This window comes from Taeniopygia guttata, chromosome 5 (assembly GCF_048771995.1).
Source record: "Taeniopygia guttata chromosome 5, bTaeGut7.mat, whole genome shotgun sequence".
Lineage (NCBI taxonomy): Eukaryota > Metazoa > Chordata > Aves > Passeriformes > Estrildidae > Taeniopygia > Taeniopygia guttata.
Window position 1 is genome coordinate 19,926,967 of NC_133030.1, and position 20,787 is coordinate 19,947,753.

The 20,787-nt window shown below is 40.1% G+C and overlaps 1 protein-coding gene across 8 annotated transcripts in view; it reads right to left on the reverse strand.

Moving 5' to 3' along the window:
- Window positions 1-76: 76 nt before the first annotated feature.
- TSPAN4 (tetraspanin 4) overlaps window positions 77-20,787 on the reverse strand; it is a 417,482-nt gene continuing 396,771 nt past the window's right edge. For 7 of the 8 annotated variants that reach the window (XM_030275480.4, XM_072929804.1, XM_072929806.1 and 4 more), the window contains 3 exons: window positions 13,370-13,501; window positions 11,243-11,326; window positions 77-8,532 (listed from right to left, as the gene is read on the reverse strand). In XM_030275480.4, coding sequence (XP_030131340.1) covers window positions 8,464-8,532; window positions 11,243-11,326; window positions 13,370-13,501 — 285 coding nt within the window. In that variant the 3' untranslated portion in view covers window positions 77-8,463. Of the gene's footprint in view, window positions 8,533-8,565; window positions 9,886-11,242; window positions 11,327-13,369; window positions 13,502-20,787 lie in introns of those variants that run through there. The other variant, XM_072929803.1, reaches the window with a different exon arrangement.

The window sequence follows — 20,787 nt, forward strand, 5'->3', positions numbered from 1 at the left end:
GTAACCAGCTGTGGTGCACAGTCAGGAATAAGAAGGTGTTTAATAGGGAAGAACTTCAATGCACGGACTTCACAGGGAGATTTAAAACTTCAATTTTTATTAGCACCAAATATCAAGCAAGTTCCATGACAACAAGCTGTACTTCCAAGCTGGTGAATTACTTTGTTTAGGGAAAGTGAGTTAGTAATTATATGACATATCAATTCAGTCTATGTACTCTCTTGTGTTTGCCTTTGCAAATCCGTAATTCTTTCTGTTGTGCACAGGTCTGAGTTCAAAATTTCTGTCCTTCCCCCAAAAGTAGGAGTGTTTTCAATCATGAGCTTTTGAGGCAACTCTTGAGAAACCAAAACTTAACTGCTCACCAGAATAGTCAAAGCACCTCTAAGGGGATATATTACTGTTTCTAACATATTTGTGTGTCCAGTTCCTGCAGCTGAGCTTACAGCATGAAGAATTTACCCAAAGAGTTTGCCCTGTACTTCCATACAGCCCCCCTGTTCAACTAATGCCAGCTTGGCTTTCATATGACATTAACAGAGGGGGCCATCAGTGGGGAGGGAGGGAGGGAGGCTGTGTGGTGTTCTGAGATTACAACAAAGCTTTTGGTGGCTTTGACTGTGACAAGAGACCTGGGATTGGATTACAGAGTGAGAGGTGGAGTTCCAAAAAAGCATGAGAACCAGCTCCATGCAGGAGTGCTCTTTACCTGGAGTATTTGCAAATGCTTCATCCTAACTGAGTTTGCAAACAGCTCTAACTCCCTTAAGGGTGGGAGAGGGTTTGTTCCTTGAGAAATGACAGCCTGAAAATGAGAGATCTGAGAATTACACAAACACACTTTTGCACTTTTTTTTTTTTTTTTTTTTTTTTTTTTAATAGAATAAAAGTTGTCTTGGACAGTTGGGCTGCCACAGTACAAACTAGAGGGATTCATATGCTGCCCCAGTCACCTTAAGAGTGCATGGGTGCAGGTGAGCATTTCAAAAGAATAAAAAAATGCATATTTTCTAAGATGAGGCAATTTTTTACCACAGTACCTATTATTCAAGCTGAGATATAACATCAGAATCCGTTAATTGCAGCTGATACAATAACACTGAACAAGTTTCCAAGGTAAACTGGGTTTAAAAAAATGGAGAAAAAATCCCTGCAGCATTAGTCTGTCTGGAGCATGCTAAGCAGCCAGTGACAGTTCTGCTTGGTAACAGTGCTTGTTTAGCCATTTGCAGGCTTGCATCAAGGAACTGAGGACATTAAGAACAATTCAGATTCAGTCACTACATAGGTCCAGAACCAGAATGCATTAATTTCTGTCACAGTACTTATTCTGCTCTATTCTGTAGACACTGTGGTCTCCTAACTCAGTATCAAACCTGAATTTCATAAAGCCACCTAACGTGTCTTACCATTGGGCACTAAAATTTATACAGTCAAACAACTGAATCCCCTCCACATTTGGCACACTGGGGCTGTGACTGATTATACATTTTTGTGTGCAGAAAAGCAGATTTAAATGGTGGAGGTGGAAGGGCTGGAGCGGTGATAGACTTAAACTTAATGGCCAAAGAAAGGCATTTGTGTAGGAGGGAGATAATGAGGTGCATCTGAATAGACTTCAAGAAACCAGTTCCCAAAATCCCTGTATTTCTCCAGTAAATTTTAGTTAATCTTTAGGATGAATACTTTACACCTGAGAATCTTGTCACTGTCCATATGAGACATAGACACATGCAATATACATTAACAGTTGGGAGTTTATTATGCTGTACTTTCCTTTCTATAGATTTTTTTCTATGCCTTTAATTATATACAGTTTTATGTTTTATATTGTTGCCTGTGATTTGAACTATACTCTTAAAGAGCAGTGCCATAGGAATATAAGGGAAAGTTTATAGTGGATAATTATCCCATCCTTTCAAATTATTCTTTAATTGCAAGTACAGGGAAGTCTCTGTTACGCAATTCTGTAGTAACAAAATATTCTGCTCTGCCTAAATGATTTCTGCATAAAAGATACCAGGGACTTGTTTGAGAAATCAGTTCAAGTGATCAGCTATTTCTTCATTAAATACCCTCATCCTAAGACAGAGAACTTCTCTTTAGCTGTTTAACACACACTGGTGTAGATTTGATAGTGAATGTTTTCTGGCTCTTGGAGGGAGGAATGTAAACTGAGCTCTTCTTGCAGGTCAACAAACCCTAGGATTTCTAGTGAACAGACAGTATTTCCACAGGGAAACAGTTTATTACATGGGGAGACAAGAAAGCCTAGGGGAAAGTGACTTATCTTAGGTGACTAATAGGATTTCAGAAAAACTACCTTTCAAATGGAATTTGCCAGATGAGTTATTAATGACAGATTTCTTATTTGTTTGGGGTTTTTAGCATGGTAAGATAAGAAACATAGGGCTCTGTATTTTGCACTTTTAATGTGTCAAGACAAAACTTTGGATGAAACTATATAAGCTGCCCTTAAATTTCTTTGAAAATTATTGCCATGCAGACAGGAAGTACTTTGTTTTACACAGCGAGAATAATCAGCTAAGCCTGATATTTCCAGGTTGTGTTAAGTGTACTTTGGAAAAATAGCAGATTGTGGGGTGAAATGCTCATCTAGTTGTTGATTAAAGTAGGAACAGCTCTGTCTATGCCAACATGTAGTACAAAAGCAAAGATAAATGGGATAGCTACTGGGGGAAGGTACACTGGGCTTAGTTGTTTGAAATAATGGGATCTTAAAAATCAATAGGGTACTCAATTACCCAGGGTTAAGCTCTACTGGAAAGGCAAATTAAGCCATAAAGGTAATACTGCTGCTCTGAACCCATGTATTTCTGCAAGCATCATTAAATTATCATTCCTGAAGAACAGAACCAATGATGAGTAAATGAAATTGAAAGGCAACATGTTAAAATCCATGTAAGAAGGATTATTTGAAATGCAACATGAAGAAATTGTGACATTCACTGCTATACTGCAAGACTAAAGTGTAAAGTTTCACAAAGTCAGAAAAGGATTAAAGATAGATGTGGTTGATGAGACCATCTAGTGGTGCACTTAATGGGATTGAGACAATTCAAGTAATGTAAACATCTCTCCTAAAGTAAGGTAGCTGTAAGAAACTTCCATCAAATATGTGGGTTATCCTTTATGATGCTTCCTGCAATAACCTCTAAAACCTCTGGGTCTCTACTTGTCCCATTACATTTTCAAAAGTACACTTGTGTTGTTGTTCCAAATGCACAGTTTAGAGGTAATTTCACTTGCAAAGGTGTTTGATGTGTAGGGTACACAAAATTGTATAAAAAAGGCAGTGTTACACATGACTGCATATAACATACCTGGCTAATCAGACATTCTTCTGATCTGACACAGTACAAGTTCCTAGTTGTTCAATTAAAAAACAGTCTGGTGTTAATTTTTAAAGTTTTACTATGTAATTTCTGAATGTAAGCAACTACCTCAGAAAAAGAGAAGTCCTTTTATTTCAAAGTTATCAGTAACAGACAAGTTGTGAACACAAAATAATTTGGTTTGGGTCTTAATATTTTTTTAACACTAAACCTCATCTCCCAGTAGTTTCTGAATTGTTTTTGACTACCACATAATTTCAGGTTGCCTGCCCTTAAAAGGAAAGAGAGGTGTACATTCACCTGGGAATAGGTAAGCCATGTAAATAATAATAAATTTGTAAGGAAGGATAGGTCAAACCAAAGGTAATGAGAAATGACAAAGAAGTAGAACACTGTAGGGTTTTGTTAAATTGCATACAGTATGTGTGTGTTTACTTGCCCACACACACATCTCTTGGTCTGTAGAGAATCACTTTTCAGCTTGTAGTGCAGTTGCTTATAAAGAATACAAAAGACATTCTGTTGTAAACTTTAAAGAATATTTAATAACTTTTAAAAAATAAAATGTATATTTTAAATTTTGTTCTTAATATGAACGCACAAAAATGTACCATTGTAATTTCAGCAACAAAATCCAAAGAACAGAGGAGACTGCCCACTGTGGTAAGATACCAGTGACAAGGGAGGAGAATTCACAATGGAATCCAAACCAAATTTCCCATGGCAAGTCCCAACGTGTTTTCTAACTGTTTAACTCAGTATCTATGCAGATCATTTACACTTAGCAAATTCTTGCAGATAAATTAGAGTAAATAAAGAGTCTGGGTTTAAAATAAATGCCACAATCAACTGCTGGTTTCTGTTGCTTACCTTTGGTGTGCCACATTTATAGCACAACACCGAAGCCAAGGGGTAAATGAAAGGCTTTGTGACTTTGTCCATGCTGACAACCTCCTGTCCTACCCTGGGAAGGTGTAAGAGGCAGCTCAGTCACTTGTACTTAGTGTGACCAGTTCTCATCAGTTTGTCAGAAGTGAGAGTTTGGGTGGATTCCCTTAGCAGCCCTGTTGCTGATGCAAGACAGGATTTTTACCTGTGCAGTTCCTTTCTCTCCATATTATAAATCCTACAATGCTGCATTTAAATGCTAATTATTGATCAAAGAATAAACCTTTATGAGTTTAATTTGATGGGGGGAGACCAAAGAACTATTCACAGAACAGAAACTGAAGTGAATTTCAGTGATTGTGCACTGTATGATGAAGAGCTAAGTAATTCTCTTGTACAAGTAATAAGATTTGGCTGCTAGTGACAGTAGAGGAAAATAAACCATATTCTATTAAGTATATATTTTTGGTTTTTTTTAAAATAATTGTGAAAAAGAAAAGCCAAAAGTATACTGGACTGAATCTAAAAAGCTAAATCCTGATGTTGCTGAATGCAGTAGGTTAGTCATATGCCCTGTGCCTTCATATCTTGTTATTAAGCAGAAACAGCAATGAGAATAAATTAGGAGTGCTCTTTTATTGCCTTTGGTTCTGTCTTTAATTTAAATGTATTGAGTCCTCCTTCATGTTTAAAGATAAGAAGTCACAATAATATAAAAGGCTTTACTAAAAGTGACAAGACACTAATAGAAGCAATTGGAATGACTTCTGTGTTGCTCTGCCTGCATTCAATATCAGCAGCCTTTCAAATGGATATTATGTACTACAGGTTACTTATATATAATCAACCATTTTAATGTGTAAAATGGAACTTTTTTTTTTTTTTTTTTGCTTTTTGGGCTTTTTAAAAAGATTGCTGCTGTTACACATCACAAAATCTTCTGACCTTGTCAGCAGAGAAAGGATGCAGTGATCTTAACAAAATATGGTAAGTCTGAGGCTTGTTATGTGCAGTGTGTTCAGAGGTATGAAATTGGATTGTGCTGGTAATGCTGTAAGCACTGTAACAGCTGTTTGGTCTGTGTGGAGAGAGTTACTAACATAAAATATACAAAATAGTCCAGTTCAAATTATGAACAAGTTGCAGTAGCATCTTGGTAGTGAAAGAAGAGTATTTAAAAAAAAATTATTAGCAGCAATATGTGATCTGGGTTTTTTTTTTTTTAATCTGCTTGGGGTTTTTTGTTTGTTTGTGGGTTTTTTGTTTCATTTTTTCCCCTAGCTGTATGTTTTTGTTGCAGTGACTGGGATCTACAAAGTGAGTGTTGCTTACACTCTCTTTAGGTACTTGTTTTTAAAAACCAAAGAAGTTTATCTTGTAAAGACACTTAAACTGTGGAAAATGATTAGAGGAAACCACAAAATGTGACTTGTCTCCAGTCTGCTTCTCATATTTTGTTTCCACTGAAGCTTCAGCTGAAGTCTAGAAGCATTCTCTAGGAGCTCAGCACATATTACTGTGAGACTCACAGGAGAAGGGTTTGTGATCTTTCTTTTCCCTACACCACCATCAAGCAAATTGATGAAAGTTGCTCTCTGTGGGAGTTCTGCACAATGGTTTGCTCCCATCAACTGAACCATCATCAGCCTGCTGTTTTTGTGTTAATTTTTAATGGCATGGATCACTACAAATAGACTTGTCTACCTTTTATCTGTCTCAAAAAAAAAAATCAATGTTTTATGAATGTATTCATCACTGTGTCATGCCGCTTTTCAGCGGTAGAAACTCAGAGTTGTCAGCAGAAGCATCCCTGTGTACAAACTATAAACCAAGGCAAGAACTAATGGTACAGCCAACCTGGAATTGTATCTATGCAGGTTAAGAAAAGAACAGAGTAGAGAGAGGGAAGGAACAATCTTACACCATCTTTTGCTGAGCAGGACAGTCTGCAGGTCAGCCTGGGCTCAAGAAGCAGAGAGCAGGGGGACTGTGGTAATTGCAACACAAGTCAGCCTCTTGCTTTGGAGTACAGGGCACCTGTGTGTGGGCTACTTGCTCAGTTTGGGAATGTTGGGGCTTGTTTGCATAACAGTAAAATCATTCAGTGGTGGGAAGGTTGCTGTGATAGTGATTGGCAAGCCACGTAAAATGCACACAAATAATACATTACTTTTATCTTAGCCTACACAGGTAAATGCCCCATGGGGGTGAAATTTTGGAAGATAATTGCTCTTTTAAACACCAGTCTTAAGCAATTTCCCATAAAATATGGAGTAGCTCATGCCTGAGGGTGAGAAGACTGCAGGAAATCAGCAGAGACAAAAAAACCCTAAACCTGTCAAATAATGCAGGTCCAGAAAAGGGTTAGTTATGGGTGATTGTTCAATAGGCTGTGATTTGGCAATTGCCTTTAAATCAAAGCATGCAGAATGTCACTCAGAGCTGAGACCTGCTGTTGTAAGCAAGGTAATTTTCTCTAGGAGCTTGATGCCTGCTTCCAGTCTGCAGGAATGGCTGCACTCATCTTCCTGGGAATACACAGCTCCATGGTCAGCTTTCTGCTCTAAGTGACAGTGGCTGAGAGCTCCTCAAATGCTGGCTGAAGGGAGCAGCCCATCTGCATTGCTCTGTGTGCCTGTTCCCTGCTGTGTCTTTTCCCTGGGGTGCTTCAGCTTCTCCCTGGCACACATGCACTACCTGGAGCTGTTTGCTGGCAGGGAATTATTTGTTTGAACAGTAGGACACATCTGATTTTTAATCTCATCACCAGAAGATGTGCATAGGAGGGTACTACATCAATTACTTCAGTTATCAATGAGTGGCTGTTCCCTGGTTAAGGAAAGCAATGGTTTTGATTTCTGCATACTTCTGTGATTCCAGGATATTCTAGAAAGTGTTGATTATATTCTAGCCAGCAGCTAGGTGAAGGAAAATGCATCTGAAAAAGAGCACTAAGAAGTGACTCCAGTTCTAACAGAGACTGATGGGTCTTGGCTGTTGTCAGTGTGCAGCTAGGAGGAAAAAAAAGGTAAGCATAAAAGCATCTGAAATCTTAATAACTCTCAGAAAAATGAGCAATGTGTGAAAGATTTTTCCTCAGCAAGGCAAACTCTATCATACCTGCAGATGATGTTATCCCAAAGTAAATTAATGAAATGGTGACATTCAGGGAAGGAACAGCTGACAGCTTTGTACACATCTTCAAGCATGGAAATGAGTGATATTTTTTGGCAGACTTACTTGAAACAAGGATGATAAATAAAACCATAGTAGACTGACAGAGAGCCCACTCACGAGTTGTTTACTGAAATGAAGATACAGCTGAAAGTAATTACTTGTTTCCCAGAGGTATAAGTGATAGTGCCTTGTACAAGAAATAATACTTGGTTATTTCAGTTGGAATGTAAAATAGAATAGAAAGGTTTCCTCTTTCTGAGGTTAGATGCTGGGTATTTTCACCTCCTTTCAGAAAAGTATGTGTTTATGAATGTAATATATATATATAACATATGCAGTCAACCATCTATATGCCACTGGCAATTAGGAAGTGAGGCAATGTCCAATATTGTTTTCCATTAACAGCCAGGATTTCGCTGTACAGATTCTGATTAAAAGCCTGACTTTGCGGCGTGTAAGATTAAAAATACTCCTTTAAAACAATGTATTTCTGAAGATGATTCTCTCCTGGCTACAAAATCATCTTGAGACACTTGGAGGCAGGGCTGCTTGATCTTGACATTTTAGTTGTGTGCAAACTGTAGTAAAATTACAATTGCATTCAGTCCTAGCTACTCTGTACCTTCTTGCTGAAGAACATTTGTTTTCTACTTCCTCTCTTCCAGACTGGGAAATGCGGGAAGGCAGCCTGGCAGCTTTTGCAGAGGTTGCCTCAGTGCCATCTTTTCCTAACAAGGGATGCAGTCAGCCCCTTGTAAGCAGCCTCTCTTGCCTTGCCACAGGCCATGGAAAAAGAACCATTGCTTTTTGGTTTTCCTCTGCTTAAAGACAAGGCTGCTTCTTACCTGTACCAGTTCAAGTACTGACTTCTTTCTTTTCTTCCTCCTTCAGTAAAGTGGGGTGATTCACAAAATCTTCAGAAAGATAGCATTATACACAGTTTATAGTACAAAGTGGGGGGAAAAAAAGGTCAGATGAATGAGCATGAAGGAGATTTCTCCTGTGTCCTTTGGAGGAGAAGCAGAAAGATTGGGAATGGTATCTATGCACAGTAGGTGTCTGCCTTGACTACCTGACAATACATGGTCATTGCAAAGGTGAGTCCAAGAATCTAAGAGAAAAGAAACAACAAACAGTCGTTTTTCAGTAAGTAAACCCCCCCTATTTATTGAAACAAATAGAAAAAAAGAGAAAAGCATGACACTACTTTTGTTCACACACAGGAAGACATGTCACACACTGCTTGTCTGTTCATGTCCTTTTTCTATTCCTAGAGTCTGTCTGCCTTTTGTCCTTATCCATATTGCTGTCTTACAGAATGAACAGTGAGAGCAGGGGAGAGTTGATTTCTCCATCAAGGGCAGACACCAGATACTGGGAAGAGGTATATTGAAAAAAAATTGGATGCCTTTTGCTTGAAAATATTGTACAGTAGCAATCCACAGCTATGTGTGTACTCTGTGGGTGTCCCTGTAGCTGTTGTTTTGAGAGACACTGGGTTAATCCCTGGCCCTGTGGATGCTGTGGTTTACTCGACTGTACTTTACCTTTCCAAGTGTATGTGTGCACAAGTCCCTGTGGGGGAATCACTGGAGACTGAACATGCATTAATCATGGCCATCAATGCCTCATCAACAATGGATGTGTTTTTCTACTCAGCCTATTCAAGAGAAGCAGCAGGGAGGTGGGGGCTCTTCTCCCATCTAAGCACTGACCTGTTGTACTGCCTCTGGGGGATTACTTCATCAAAAGGGGATGGGGGGGAGAGTCTTATTTTCCTTCCAGCTGAAGTACCTATATGAATGTACTAAGTGCTTGTTACTTTCCAACACCACTCTAAGAGTTGTCACTGAAATGAAGGTCTGCCAGGTAGAGAATTTTATGGTATGAATTCTGTTTTAAGCACTTAATTTGGCCACTTCAAATTTAGATTTTACATGAGTAATAGTTCCTGTTAATGAGTACTTTAAAAGAATATATGAATACACACAGACAATTATATTTACGAAGAAAAAATGGTTATTAAGTTGTTAATCTTCCTCAAGTCTTACTCTTCTACAGTTAAATCAGATTATTAGGTTTTTGGTGTGCTGTTTATAGCAAGCACTGGCTTTTTGGAAGTATCCACCTTCAGGTAGAGCTACGTAATGAAACAGTGGTGGCTGAACTCGGTTTATAATTTGAAGCATGCACGACTGAGGAAGATTCTTCTATTGCATGTGCTGTTATGTCCTTCAAATTATGTCACTGTATGATTCTCCAAGATGTTTAACATGAAAAACTGCCACATGCTATGGGCCAGAACACAACTGAAGCAGTAGCAAGAGAGAGGGCCCAGTTCATTTTAGGTGACAGTACACAAAAACTTTTGTCATCAGGTAGATTCATTCACACCAGGCAGCTGGAAGGCAGACTGAAGATCTCTTGTGTTCTGAGGTGTTTTCCCTGCATTGCACAGCATTTACTAGGGAAACGAATTTGCATTTTTAAATTGTTTGAAGTGCTTCCTCCCATGCAAATTAGCAATGTCTATCTGTCAGAAAGATAGTATTGTCTTAGAAATTTAATATATTTAGGGTATTTATGAGAAGGACTCTGACCATGGGCTGCTGAGGATTTTTAATGTATCCTTTAAGGATACCCTAAATGCTGAATGGATGCTCAAAAGCTGGTTTTGTTTTTTAATCATGGTAATATATTAACAAGAGTAATAAATTGCCTATCTGCCATATGATCTGCTTTTTTTCTCTAAGCATATCTGCTTATTATACTGGAACAAACCCCACAACTCTACTGAATTTGGGCCTGTGAAACATCAGGCATGTGCATTAATAAGTTGCAGCCAATAAATGACACATGAGAGAGTAAGATATGTGCCATTCTGCCTAATCTGTCATTATTGGGAATGTGAGTGGAATACTGATCCCAGGCTCACTCCTGCTGCTGCTAGTGGCATACTAGGCAAATTACAAAAACAAAAACAACCCAACCAAACCAAACAACCATGAGTTAATTTGCAGTTACACAGTGTAAATTAGCTTAGCAATGCCATCCTTTGTGTTTGCATGTTGAGTGTGAGAGAGGGGGAGCTGGAAACTAAAGCTAGATCTTCACTGAATTTAGGAAAGGGACTTTGAACAGCCTGAGGTCCAGCACAACTTTCACCTGTGTATCTTCAGGCTGTGCCACTGGTGCTTAAACTGGAACAACCACAGCAGGCTGGGTTAAAGGCACAGGCACATAAGAGACAAAGTGATGGACAACAGATTCTTCTCTGACCAAAATCACAGTGGAACTCAGAAATCTGATAGGCAAGTCTATGCCAATCATAGTAATGGAGCATAGGTTTATTGGCAGGGTTGACTAATGGACACCACATCCTGATTTGTAATTTACCCTGGGCCTGAGGGCTGAGGTTGAAGACTTAAGCTGCCTCTAGACTATGCTGAAGTTGGCTATTTAGCCTAAACCCTCTCTGGAGAATAACTGGACAAATACAGGCACCATAAAGGGAGTTCATCCTACTCTGATTAGGTGTCTGGAGCCCAGTCTCCCCTCCCATGTCCAGTTTCAGTCTTACATAAACCACTTGATATAGTGCCAGCTCTTTGCAGTGCATCATAAAACACTGTGCAGTGTTCCTAGTTCTGTGCTTTGTACACAGTGTTTCAACTAAAGTAAAACTCAAAGTACTTAATTTTGCATGATGGTAGAGGAAAATTCTACAACATTTAAAACATGTTTGAGCAGAGTATATACCTGAATCTGTGGTGACTCAAGTTACAATTAGTTAGGATTTGAAAATTGATATTAAACTGTACCTGCACCATAGCTGTGCACAATCCGAAGATTCCCACTGCCAGTAAGTTTTCCTGGAGCCATACTTTCACAGTTTCATAGCAAGGCTAAAAAAGAAAAAAAACCAAGAATATTGTATTGGCCATAAATACAGCTCTACGCTCCCAGGAATATACAGCCAGAGAAAAAAGGGATCTCACCTAGCTGCTAGGTAGCCTGGATTATCATTTCAGTGCTGGAGCAACTATAATGTATTTTTGGGTTGAAGCTTGAACATGGAGTACTAATCCCAGTGACACAAAAAAGTGCACCTCCAAAATGCTGCATGAGCACTGATCCATATAAATCCAGCCAGTAACTAAAAATATTGTGCTGGTTTTGGCTGGGATAGAGTTAATTTTCTTCACAATGGTGGGTATGGGGCTGTGTTTTGGATTTGCCCTGAACACAGGGTTGATAACCTGGAGATATTTTTGTTCTTGTTGAGCAGGGGTTACACACAGCATGTTTTTTTTGGTTTCCCTATTGAACTGTCTTTATCTCAACCCACTCTTTTCTCCCTTTTACTTTTCTTCTTCCCGCCTTGATCCCACTGGTGGGAAAGTAAGCAGGCAGCTGTGTGAGGCTTAGTAGCCAGCTGCAGTTAAGCTACCACAAATAAACAAGCACTGGGTTTGGGTCCTCTTTGCCCTCTAAAACCCAACCAGAAGCAGTTAGAACCTTACAATGAGGCTTTCATTTTCTCCACATTTCAGGAAAATAAACCTTGCTTATAATACATACAGACACATGAAGCCAAACAGTTCCAGTGCAAGTGGCTCAGTAGCTGCTCCTGGTACACATGGACCCATTTCATACCATTTTCCATCATTTCAAACTGCAGTATGGGCACTCTTCTGTTATTTTCTTCATGCTTTAAATTCTGCAGTAGCTGTAGCCCAATTTTACTAGTCCAGTTTTGGAGAGGGTGGAATTGGCCCAAGTGAAACCTTTCTTTAAATAATAATGTCTGTAAGACAACCTTGTGCAAAAACAAGGGCCCCCTGTCTTGTAAATGTTCAAAAATCGTTCAGCCTTCAGTTAGGAGCTTATACATATGTATAAAGCAAGAACTGTTAATGCCCATCAGAAACCAGAGGGTTAACCTGCACTGATTTTCCTACTACCCTGAATAAAACACAAGAACTTTTCAGTCCTTAAATTAAAAAAAAATTATCTGGAGCTACTCAAGAAGTATAAGGAAGCTGTGTTTGATGTGAACTGAGCCTCTGTGAGTACCAATCCATGCACATGAAATCTCACTAGAAAGTGGCCAAGAGAGCTTTACTCATTGTCTTCCCAAACCATTAGAACCAGCAGAACTTAGTTATAATTCCACTTCATCAGGTGGCCTTACTCCACACCCCTCCTGTGTAATTGCACTACCTGTAATTAGCACAAAGAATTGCTGAGCTAATTTCAGAGACATATTTAGGCTCTATCTGTTCCAGAAAGATCTTGCTGAGGCCATTGTAGGGAAATTATCCCATGGAGCTTTGAATTTGATTACAGGCAAGTGCAGAAACTCAATGAAAAAAAAAAAAAAAAAAAAAAAAAAAAAGAAAGAAAAAAGAAGCTGCTGGCAATTCAGCAGAACAAACAGTTCTCACTCTTCTCTGCAGTGGAGGCCCCTGATGAGAGCTCCTGGTGGCAGAAGAGTGCTCAAGACCCTCACAGTCCTCTTGCCTCAGGCCTGCCTGGGCTGTGATAAGCTACAGCTGCTGCTCCAGGGCCTGTGTGTGCATGAACCGTTTGCCTTTACTGACCCCAGTAGGTGGGACACTAAAAAGGACATTCCTGCCATGTCCTGGCTGGATGTCACTAAGTCTGTGCTGTAGATCAGTGTTGGAATGGACCTACCTGCAACGTGAAACAACACCTTAGAGCCTACTGAAAGGAAACCAGCTCATAAAAATAACTAAATAGGGGGTTTCCTTGGAGGTCAAAGGCCACAGCTCAACAGAAGCCTTCTGAAAGCACCTGATGAAAGGTAAATTAGGATAGAATGAGGTGCACAGCTTATCATCTGTGCAGCCCTGCAAATGCCTACTGCCTGCCCTTCACCTGGGCTGCAAGGCAGCTGCTGCCGTGTGTGCCGCAGAGCTACTCACCGCTTTCCACCAGGTCCCTGGGGAATGGAGCCCACAGTTCTCACTGAATTCTAAGCAGCAGGAGTCTGGCACCCGGGTCGTGTTGTACACTTCGAACCAGTCCGTGTAGTTGGAGACTCCACAGCATCTGAACTGGAAAAAGATGAACCGAGGTGATACCGTAAGTGTGATCTGCCACTGACTTCTGCCTGTTCTGACCTTGCCTCCTGGAGCCTGATATCCAGTGCATTTTGATTACACCAGCAGAGGCTTTAAATTTTAAAGGAATACAGAACTTCCTCAGCTTTACCCAAACAGACCCTTTTCTCCACTCTTTTGTATTACATTTAAATATGGTCTTATATGCAGCTAATGTTGATGTAAGAAGCAAAGGCCCCTATTTGCAGTGGGAAGATACTGCAGGAGCTCAAACTGGACAACCTCAGACAAGTACTGAGATTGAGTTATTGACTGACCAGAATTATAACAGTTGTTTGCAGCTTGTCAAGAAAAAGGATACAGCTACAGCACCCAAGAGATGAAGACACTGGAATCTCTACTGCACACTACTTCTGGGATCATGCTTGGAGAAAACAAAGCAAGTTTCTCACAAAGCTTTTAATTACTAATCACCTTTGAAAGTCTTTGCTAAGTCAGCAAAAGGTGTATTTCTTCCTCTACTCTCTATAGTGCAATTCTTTAATGTTATCATCTAATGCTGCTGTAATAATTGTGTGTTCTAATAGTTAAGTGTCTGCCTAAAATGACACACTATGTGCAGAGATCACAACACTGCAAAATTGGAAGGTCTGTTTGACTTTGGTAGTGGGACGAAAGGTACAGAAACACAGAGTGGTAGAGGGAGTGGCTCTGTGGCCATCTCCCCCTTGGGAATTGGTATGTTCCTGTGATAGGAAATAAGCTAGGACTCATTACCATATAGATGTATACACCATCTGTCACCATTATGCAAAAGTATGAATTTGTTGGGATTTAGACACTTTAGCACCAGTGAGTAAAACAAGACAACACTAGGCTGCAGAACTGCTCTCTGCTATTCACAGTACCTCGCACTTTTTCGGAGCTATGCCAGCCACCTACCTAGTCCCAAAATTACTTGCCAAGATCTTATTTTTTAAAATGTGATTTTAGATAAGGTGGAAGAGTATTTTTTGCATCCCTATAGAGACCAGTTCTCTTGTTTCTGGGAGACTCATAATCATGCAGACATCTGCATCACTAGGGCCAAAGACCTAATTGAGATCCTGATGTTTACACTGGCTTGAGAGAGAGTTTTCCTTTGTTTTATAATACATGTAGAGTTAAGGCTCTATTAGAGTCATAGTGTTCAGGTCTTGTTGCACACACAAAATGCGCCACTCCAGACCTATAGAGGGCAGAGGTGTCACACGCTGCCTCATGCATCTTATGATGCTTCAAGCACTCAGAAAGTACTCCTTGATAGAGACATTTCAGTGCTCACAGCAGATTTTTTCTTCTGTCAAGGAAAAGTCAGAAAACTTTCCTGGACTAACATCTATCCTTCCTAGTTTCTGCTCCGAATATTGATTTAGTCTGTGGCAGGACTCAATCCTCCACTTGCAAATGTTTGATTTTTAAGTTCACAGGCTTTATTTTCTACAAACTGACATGAAACTAGAAAAAAAAGTTTTGTGCCTTTCTTTCTTTTCCTATGTTCCTGCACAGAAAACAGGAGGTCCATGTGTAAAAGGTCCCAAAAGTGAGTAGGAGCAGCCTGGAATACATGGCATGCATTTGAGGAAGGCTGGTTTATTTGGAAATCTAGCAAGAAGAAGGTCTTGCAGGCTGTCATCATTAGAGTCAGGAGGCAGCTCTTTGATAGACAGCAAGAAGTGACAGCTTGTAAACAGCAAGCCTTAAAAATGTGGCTCATCTGTGATGTAGAGTGTGCAGCGGTAAGGGCTGAGACATTTGAGTGATGTTCTGGCCAAACACAAGTGACACAAGTTTGCATAAATCAGAACCAGACTCCTTCTTCCCATAATAATGCATGGCTGAAGGTGTCAGTCTGACAGACTAAGGAGATGAAGATGAAGCACGGATTTTGTAGCCAAGTGCTCACTAACAGGTTGAGGACAGCTGCTCCTATGGGGCCTGTGAAGCAGGAGGTAGCTAGGCCATGAGCTAGGATTGGGCCTCCAAAGAGTAAAAATTCCTGGTAAACCACAAGGTGAGAATAGGAAGGGATGCAGTTGCAAGGATGAGCTGCAGCCGGACACAAACTGCCTGCCCACATGGATTCTCTGTATAAGAGCACGGAAGACACAGCAATGGAAGAAATGGCTAAGAGAAGTTCAAGGTATAAATAAAGGACAAAACACAGGATCAATGGTCTTGGGACTGGAAGAAATAATGTCTGTAACTATAAATGGAAGAAATATCTTTGGAAGACAAAGGAAGGATGAGCAATGGGATTAAGCAGTGGATGATCCATAGCCGTAATCAAGAGGAGCTGATGAATACAGCAGAGTTCTAGCACTACAGAGACCTGAGAGTGCAGAAACAAGGGAAGAAGTGCTGCTCAGTGGAGGCCAAGCACCATGACTGGCATCTCTAGGGCGCCAGGGCAGTGATCCATGCTCAAAGATGCAGGGACGAGGAAACGAGCAGCAATGGGATTGAATCGGTCACCAGTTCATATCCAGCAAAGGGGTCCACTAGAAGCCAGAAAGGCAGGTAAGCTGAGCGCTCAATAAACTCAGAGACTTCACTATGGATGTCCAAGTAGAAAAGAGAGAGTGCAGGAATGATTTTGGATCATGTGACAAGCAACTGATCGATGCAGCTGAACAGTAAGCAGTCAAATTGTTGAGGGAGATGAGGGACCATTAGAAGAAAGGGGAATACGAAGGACTTTATATTTATAGAGTCCTTTTAGATTTTAGAGCAATGTTCTCTTGAAAATTGGCAAGGTGTCTAAGCAGGGATAGTTGGAGACAGGCCTACACCTGAAGGATGGAGAAAGCTCAGGGCACATGAAGGACAATATCTGTCACCAGCAATTTGTTGTAGCCAGTTCTACCACAAAGGTTGATGTTCTGCCAGTGCCAGGCATGAAAGCATTGAAGAGTCAATTCTTGCTACAACCACATTCATTTTTTGGTCACACTTATACTCCTGTCTTGTTGCCTTCACAAGTTTGCCTAATTGCTTAGTTCTGTTCTTACTTTCAGCATTTACATTTTTTTTAGAAATAATTACAAACTAACAGTGCTTATTTTGGAGGACCCAGACTAACACACATTAAAAGGGAGTAATCTATTTTAAAAGTTTCTATCTCAGTGCAACAGTATAACTCCTGATAAGGAATTGGACACTTGTACATATTTTACATTATTCCAAGTATTGAAGGCTAAGTAGGCCTTATCTTTGCCAAATTCCTGCAGAGTCAGTCAGGCTGGGATAGGGTTTGTGAAAATAAACAGATATTCAATCCTTGTTGCAGACAGTTTTTTAGCAAAGCCTTGTTTTCTGGTTTTGTGAATGGGGCAAAAAACTAGAGACAAGGTAGGGAGCCTTCTATACACCTTTTTCCTCCATCACTGTAAAAAGTGGTGAATAATATAGCTTTGTTCTAAAAATCATGTTTAATGGATGGTTTGGATTACTTCGGAAGTAATTCTAAAGTATGCCTTGATCCAATAGAATCAATGACTGGGAATAGGGAGATGGGTCAAATTTCTTCTCAGTTACAGTGGTCTAAACAGACATGAAAAGGCATTACACAGCAGCAAAAGTGAGCTGAATTTGCTCACTTTAGTGAAGCTAATAGCTTTTCTGCATGCCTCTCAAATTACTGCCCACTTAGTTAAAAGTAGAAGTGTTCAAATATTGATCACAAAGATATTGGGGATGAAGCAACATTTTAAAAATTAATGCCTGTTCCTTATTTTCTAATGATCTCCACCTGTGACTTTAACCAGTACTGGTGGGTAAGGAGTTTAATGCAGTTCAGGGTAACTTACCTCCTGAACTCAGAATTTTAGTCATGTTTGAAAATCACTTTGTAAGCTTTCATAGTCTTCAGTCATGACACACAGAATTCATCTGCTTGTGTTTCTGATCCTTTTAAGGTTTGAAACGCTATTGAGAAAGGCTGAGAGTTTGGTTAGCTGAAGGTATTAAAAAGAAATCAATAGAATGTTGTGATTTGAAACAGCTCCCTGACTTAGAGGCTTACTAGGACTGCAAAATGAGTCCACTGCCTTTCCTCTCATACCCTTAGCAGGTTTGCAGCTATACCCAGCTCCATTATCGGTAACGTGAGCAGCTCAGGCACCGGCCAAAACTGCAACTTCCTCTTAAAAGACAGGCCCTGTTTTCCCCTTGTTTCCAGTTTCTTGAAAATGGTAGGCTTCTTTAAAAGAGGAAAACCATTTCTCAAGGCACAAAGGCTTTGGAAAAGAAAACCTTCCCCAAAAGGTGCTCAGGCCTTTGACAATCACCCCTCACAAGTCGCTGTTGTGCATTGGGCATCCACACTCCCCGTCAAAACTCTCCTCTGATTTGTGATTGGCCAGTCACACAAAAGTCAAATGCCATCTAAATGTGATTCCTTAGAAAAACTTTTTTCTCCTTTTTCAGCCAAAGCTGCCATACACAGTAGTACCTAATGAATGCAGGATGGGGATGGTCTCTATCTTAAATCTTGAGAGAAATTTAGAACTATGCCAGAATGTCAAATTTATTGCTCAGGTTCTGAAAAATACTTTTATAAAGAAAGGAGTGCAAATGCAGAGGGGACAAGGGCTCCTTATGATTTCTGTTACTGTCACATTTTTTACACAGCACGTTTTGTGAGAATGCTGTTTTCCATCCTCATACAGTCACAGCCCATGGCTCAGTCAATGACTGATGTCTTCCATCAGGAAAAACCCTGTCCTGTATGGCATCGTGGTTGCCCTACTGTGGGTTTTGTTGTGAGCCTTAAGAGACAGGATGAAAACAGCAAGCCTAAGCTGGGACTTCCCTTGCAGAAAATCCCCTGCATCACCCTAATCCTCCAATCAGTGATTACACTCTACTGATTAGGGATATAAGAGATAATGATTATTACACAAAAACCCCCCAAGCTGGCATTTAGATAGCGCTATTCAACTGCAAAGTGTTTTACATAATTAACCATGATGGGATTGTCTTTGCTGCACCTCTGCAATAATCTATTCCCACCTAGTTTTGAAAGATACATGTGAGAACCATTTATGCAGAGTGGCAAAAATGGATCTGTGGGAGCTCTTTGCTGTTTTCCTCAGTGCCCAGCATGGGAAGCACAATGACTTTGACACTGTGGTGCTGCCAAGCAGGCAAGTGGTAATTTCACTGTGGCCATGAGAGGATGATGGTCCCCTGGCTGTACATAGCCCATGGGGTGGCATTTTCTCATCATCTTTTGAGCTCCTAGGAATTAGCTAACATGAGTTTAATCTGAAATTTATAAGGCACTCTTTAAACTATAATGGGTTTCAAGACCAAAGGAATTACCAGGACAAATTTCCATGATCTGCAGCACTACAAAAACCAAAGTATTGAGTCCTGCCTCAAACCCAAGCTGGTCACTGAACGTGACCATTTCCTTTAAGCCAAAAGCCAGGTCTTATTCTTTAGAGAAAAGGAATCTATTGTGCTGCTGTACAACAACATCTGACCACCAGATACGTCTAACTTGAGTTTTTAGATCTTGGATCAATTACAGAACCCTTTTCTCTCACAACCCTTTTTCCTTCCTGCTCTCTTTTTAAGGACTGCAATCACATCACTACTTGATCTTTGCCTGTTTATATAAGGTATTTATAATTTCTCACCATAATGTCGCTTTCCAAAATTATTATTATGTTTTTACATCTTTTCTGAATCCAATCAACTCATGAAGATTTTGAAAAAATGTGACTATATGAACTAGACATTGCATATATTGTTACACCTATTTTACGCAAAGGGGAGAAGTATGGTGTTTATATTCCATGAGACCTCCAAAAACTGCCTTTCCCCCCACCTTTGCTATATGCTTTTAAGAGTTCTTGGGGTGTCACCGAAAGCAGATTAATACTTAATACAAATATTTCAATATTAGTAGTTTTTACTACATTTTTACTACACAAAATTAAGTTACGGTAAAAGAGTAAAATTTGTAATACTGTTGGATATAAGCAACGATATTAAATTAAAGATTAAATCTTATCTGTATTTCACATGGCTTACTCTCAAGCTAGCACCACCAAATGCATTTGTCTTGTCAGTAACTGATGCCTTCTCATATTTGATATACAGGAAAAAGTATTCTAAGAGGAAATTATTAACAATACTGCAAGATGTTCAGGCCTTCTAAAGGTAAGTGAAAGAACTTTTCATATGAAGTTGTTGGGATGCAGGACTGAAATTGGCTTGTTTCCTGGACCTGAGCTGTTTGTCTTTCACACACAGGAGTGTTGTAGGCAACCTACTGCGCTCAGCACAGGTCCTGCAGACCCAAAGATGCACAAGGAGTTTGGCCAATCACTTCTTTTGTTCTGTTAGTGACCTCAAGGTTTTCATGTCTAAGATATTTCTTAGCAGCCTGTTGCTCCTATTACCTTGTATTGTGCATAAGAGGAGACTTTGGGAGCAGTGGGAGAGGTTACTGTCTTTGATCCATTTAAGGCATCAGGCAAGACTAAACCCCTCCTGTCTGTACCACACTTGTACTTCTGGAGGAGAAACTCAGAAGGCTATGCAAAATTTTTTGAGTGAAGCCAAGGCACTGCAAGTGCTTCTGCTTAAAGCAGGAGAAAAGCTGGAGCACTTTTCCATTCGAGAAGCAGAGAACACAAAATCACAAAGAGCACCCCCCAGGAGAACTGACTGAACTGAATATGAAACAAGTACAGCGCTAATAAACCTGAACTGTCAGTGATGGTGTTCCCTCAGACAAGGACAGAGGAGGAAGCCAGCTACAATGTTCAGCAGTCCTTAGCAGATGAACACTGGCAGAAGGCTGTCAGAGAATCAGGACAAAGGAAGAGCAGTGACAACACAGCAAAAAGCATTCCCAGTCCACCTGTGATGGAGGATGATTGAATTCTGCTGGGGAAAACGTACTGACTGTAGGAAGAGGTTACAAACACCACGCTCTGTTTCCATTTTGACTCACTAGTGGGAGCAATAGTAGCAGCAAAAGGAGACAGAACAGAAATCAAAAAGTGGTTGAAGAGGTTCTTTGCTTTTATGCTATTGCTCTTCACCCCAACATAAGCCACCCCTTTGCCTTTAAAGAAAAGGTACTACTTGTTTCCTGTCTGACCAGCTCCTTCACACTCCACATAGCACAGAACTGCATGATATTTAGGCATCAACTTAGTATAACATTAGTATAGCATTCTTCTGTAACGTAATATATCGTTAGTATAGCATTCTTAGTATAG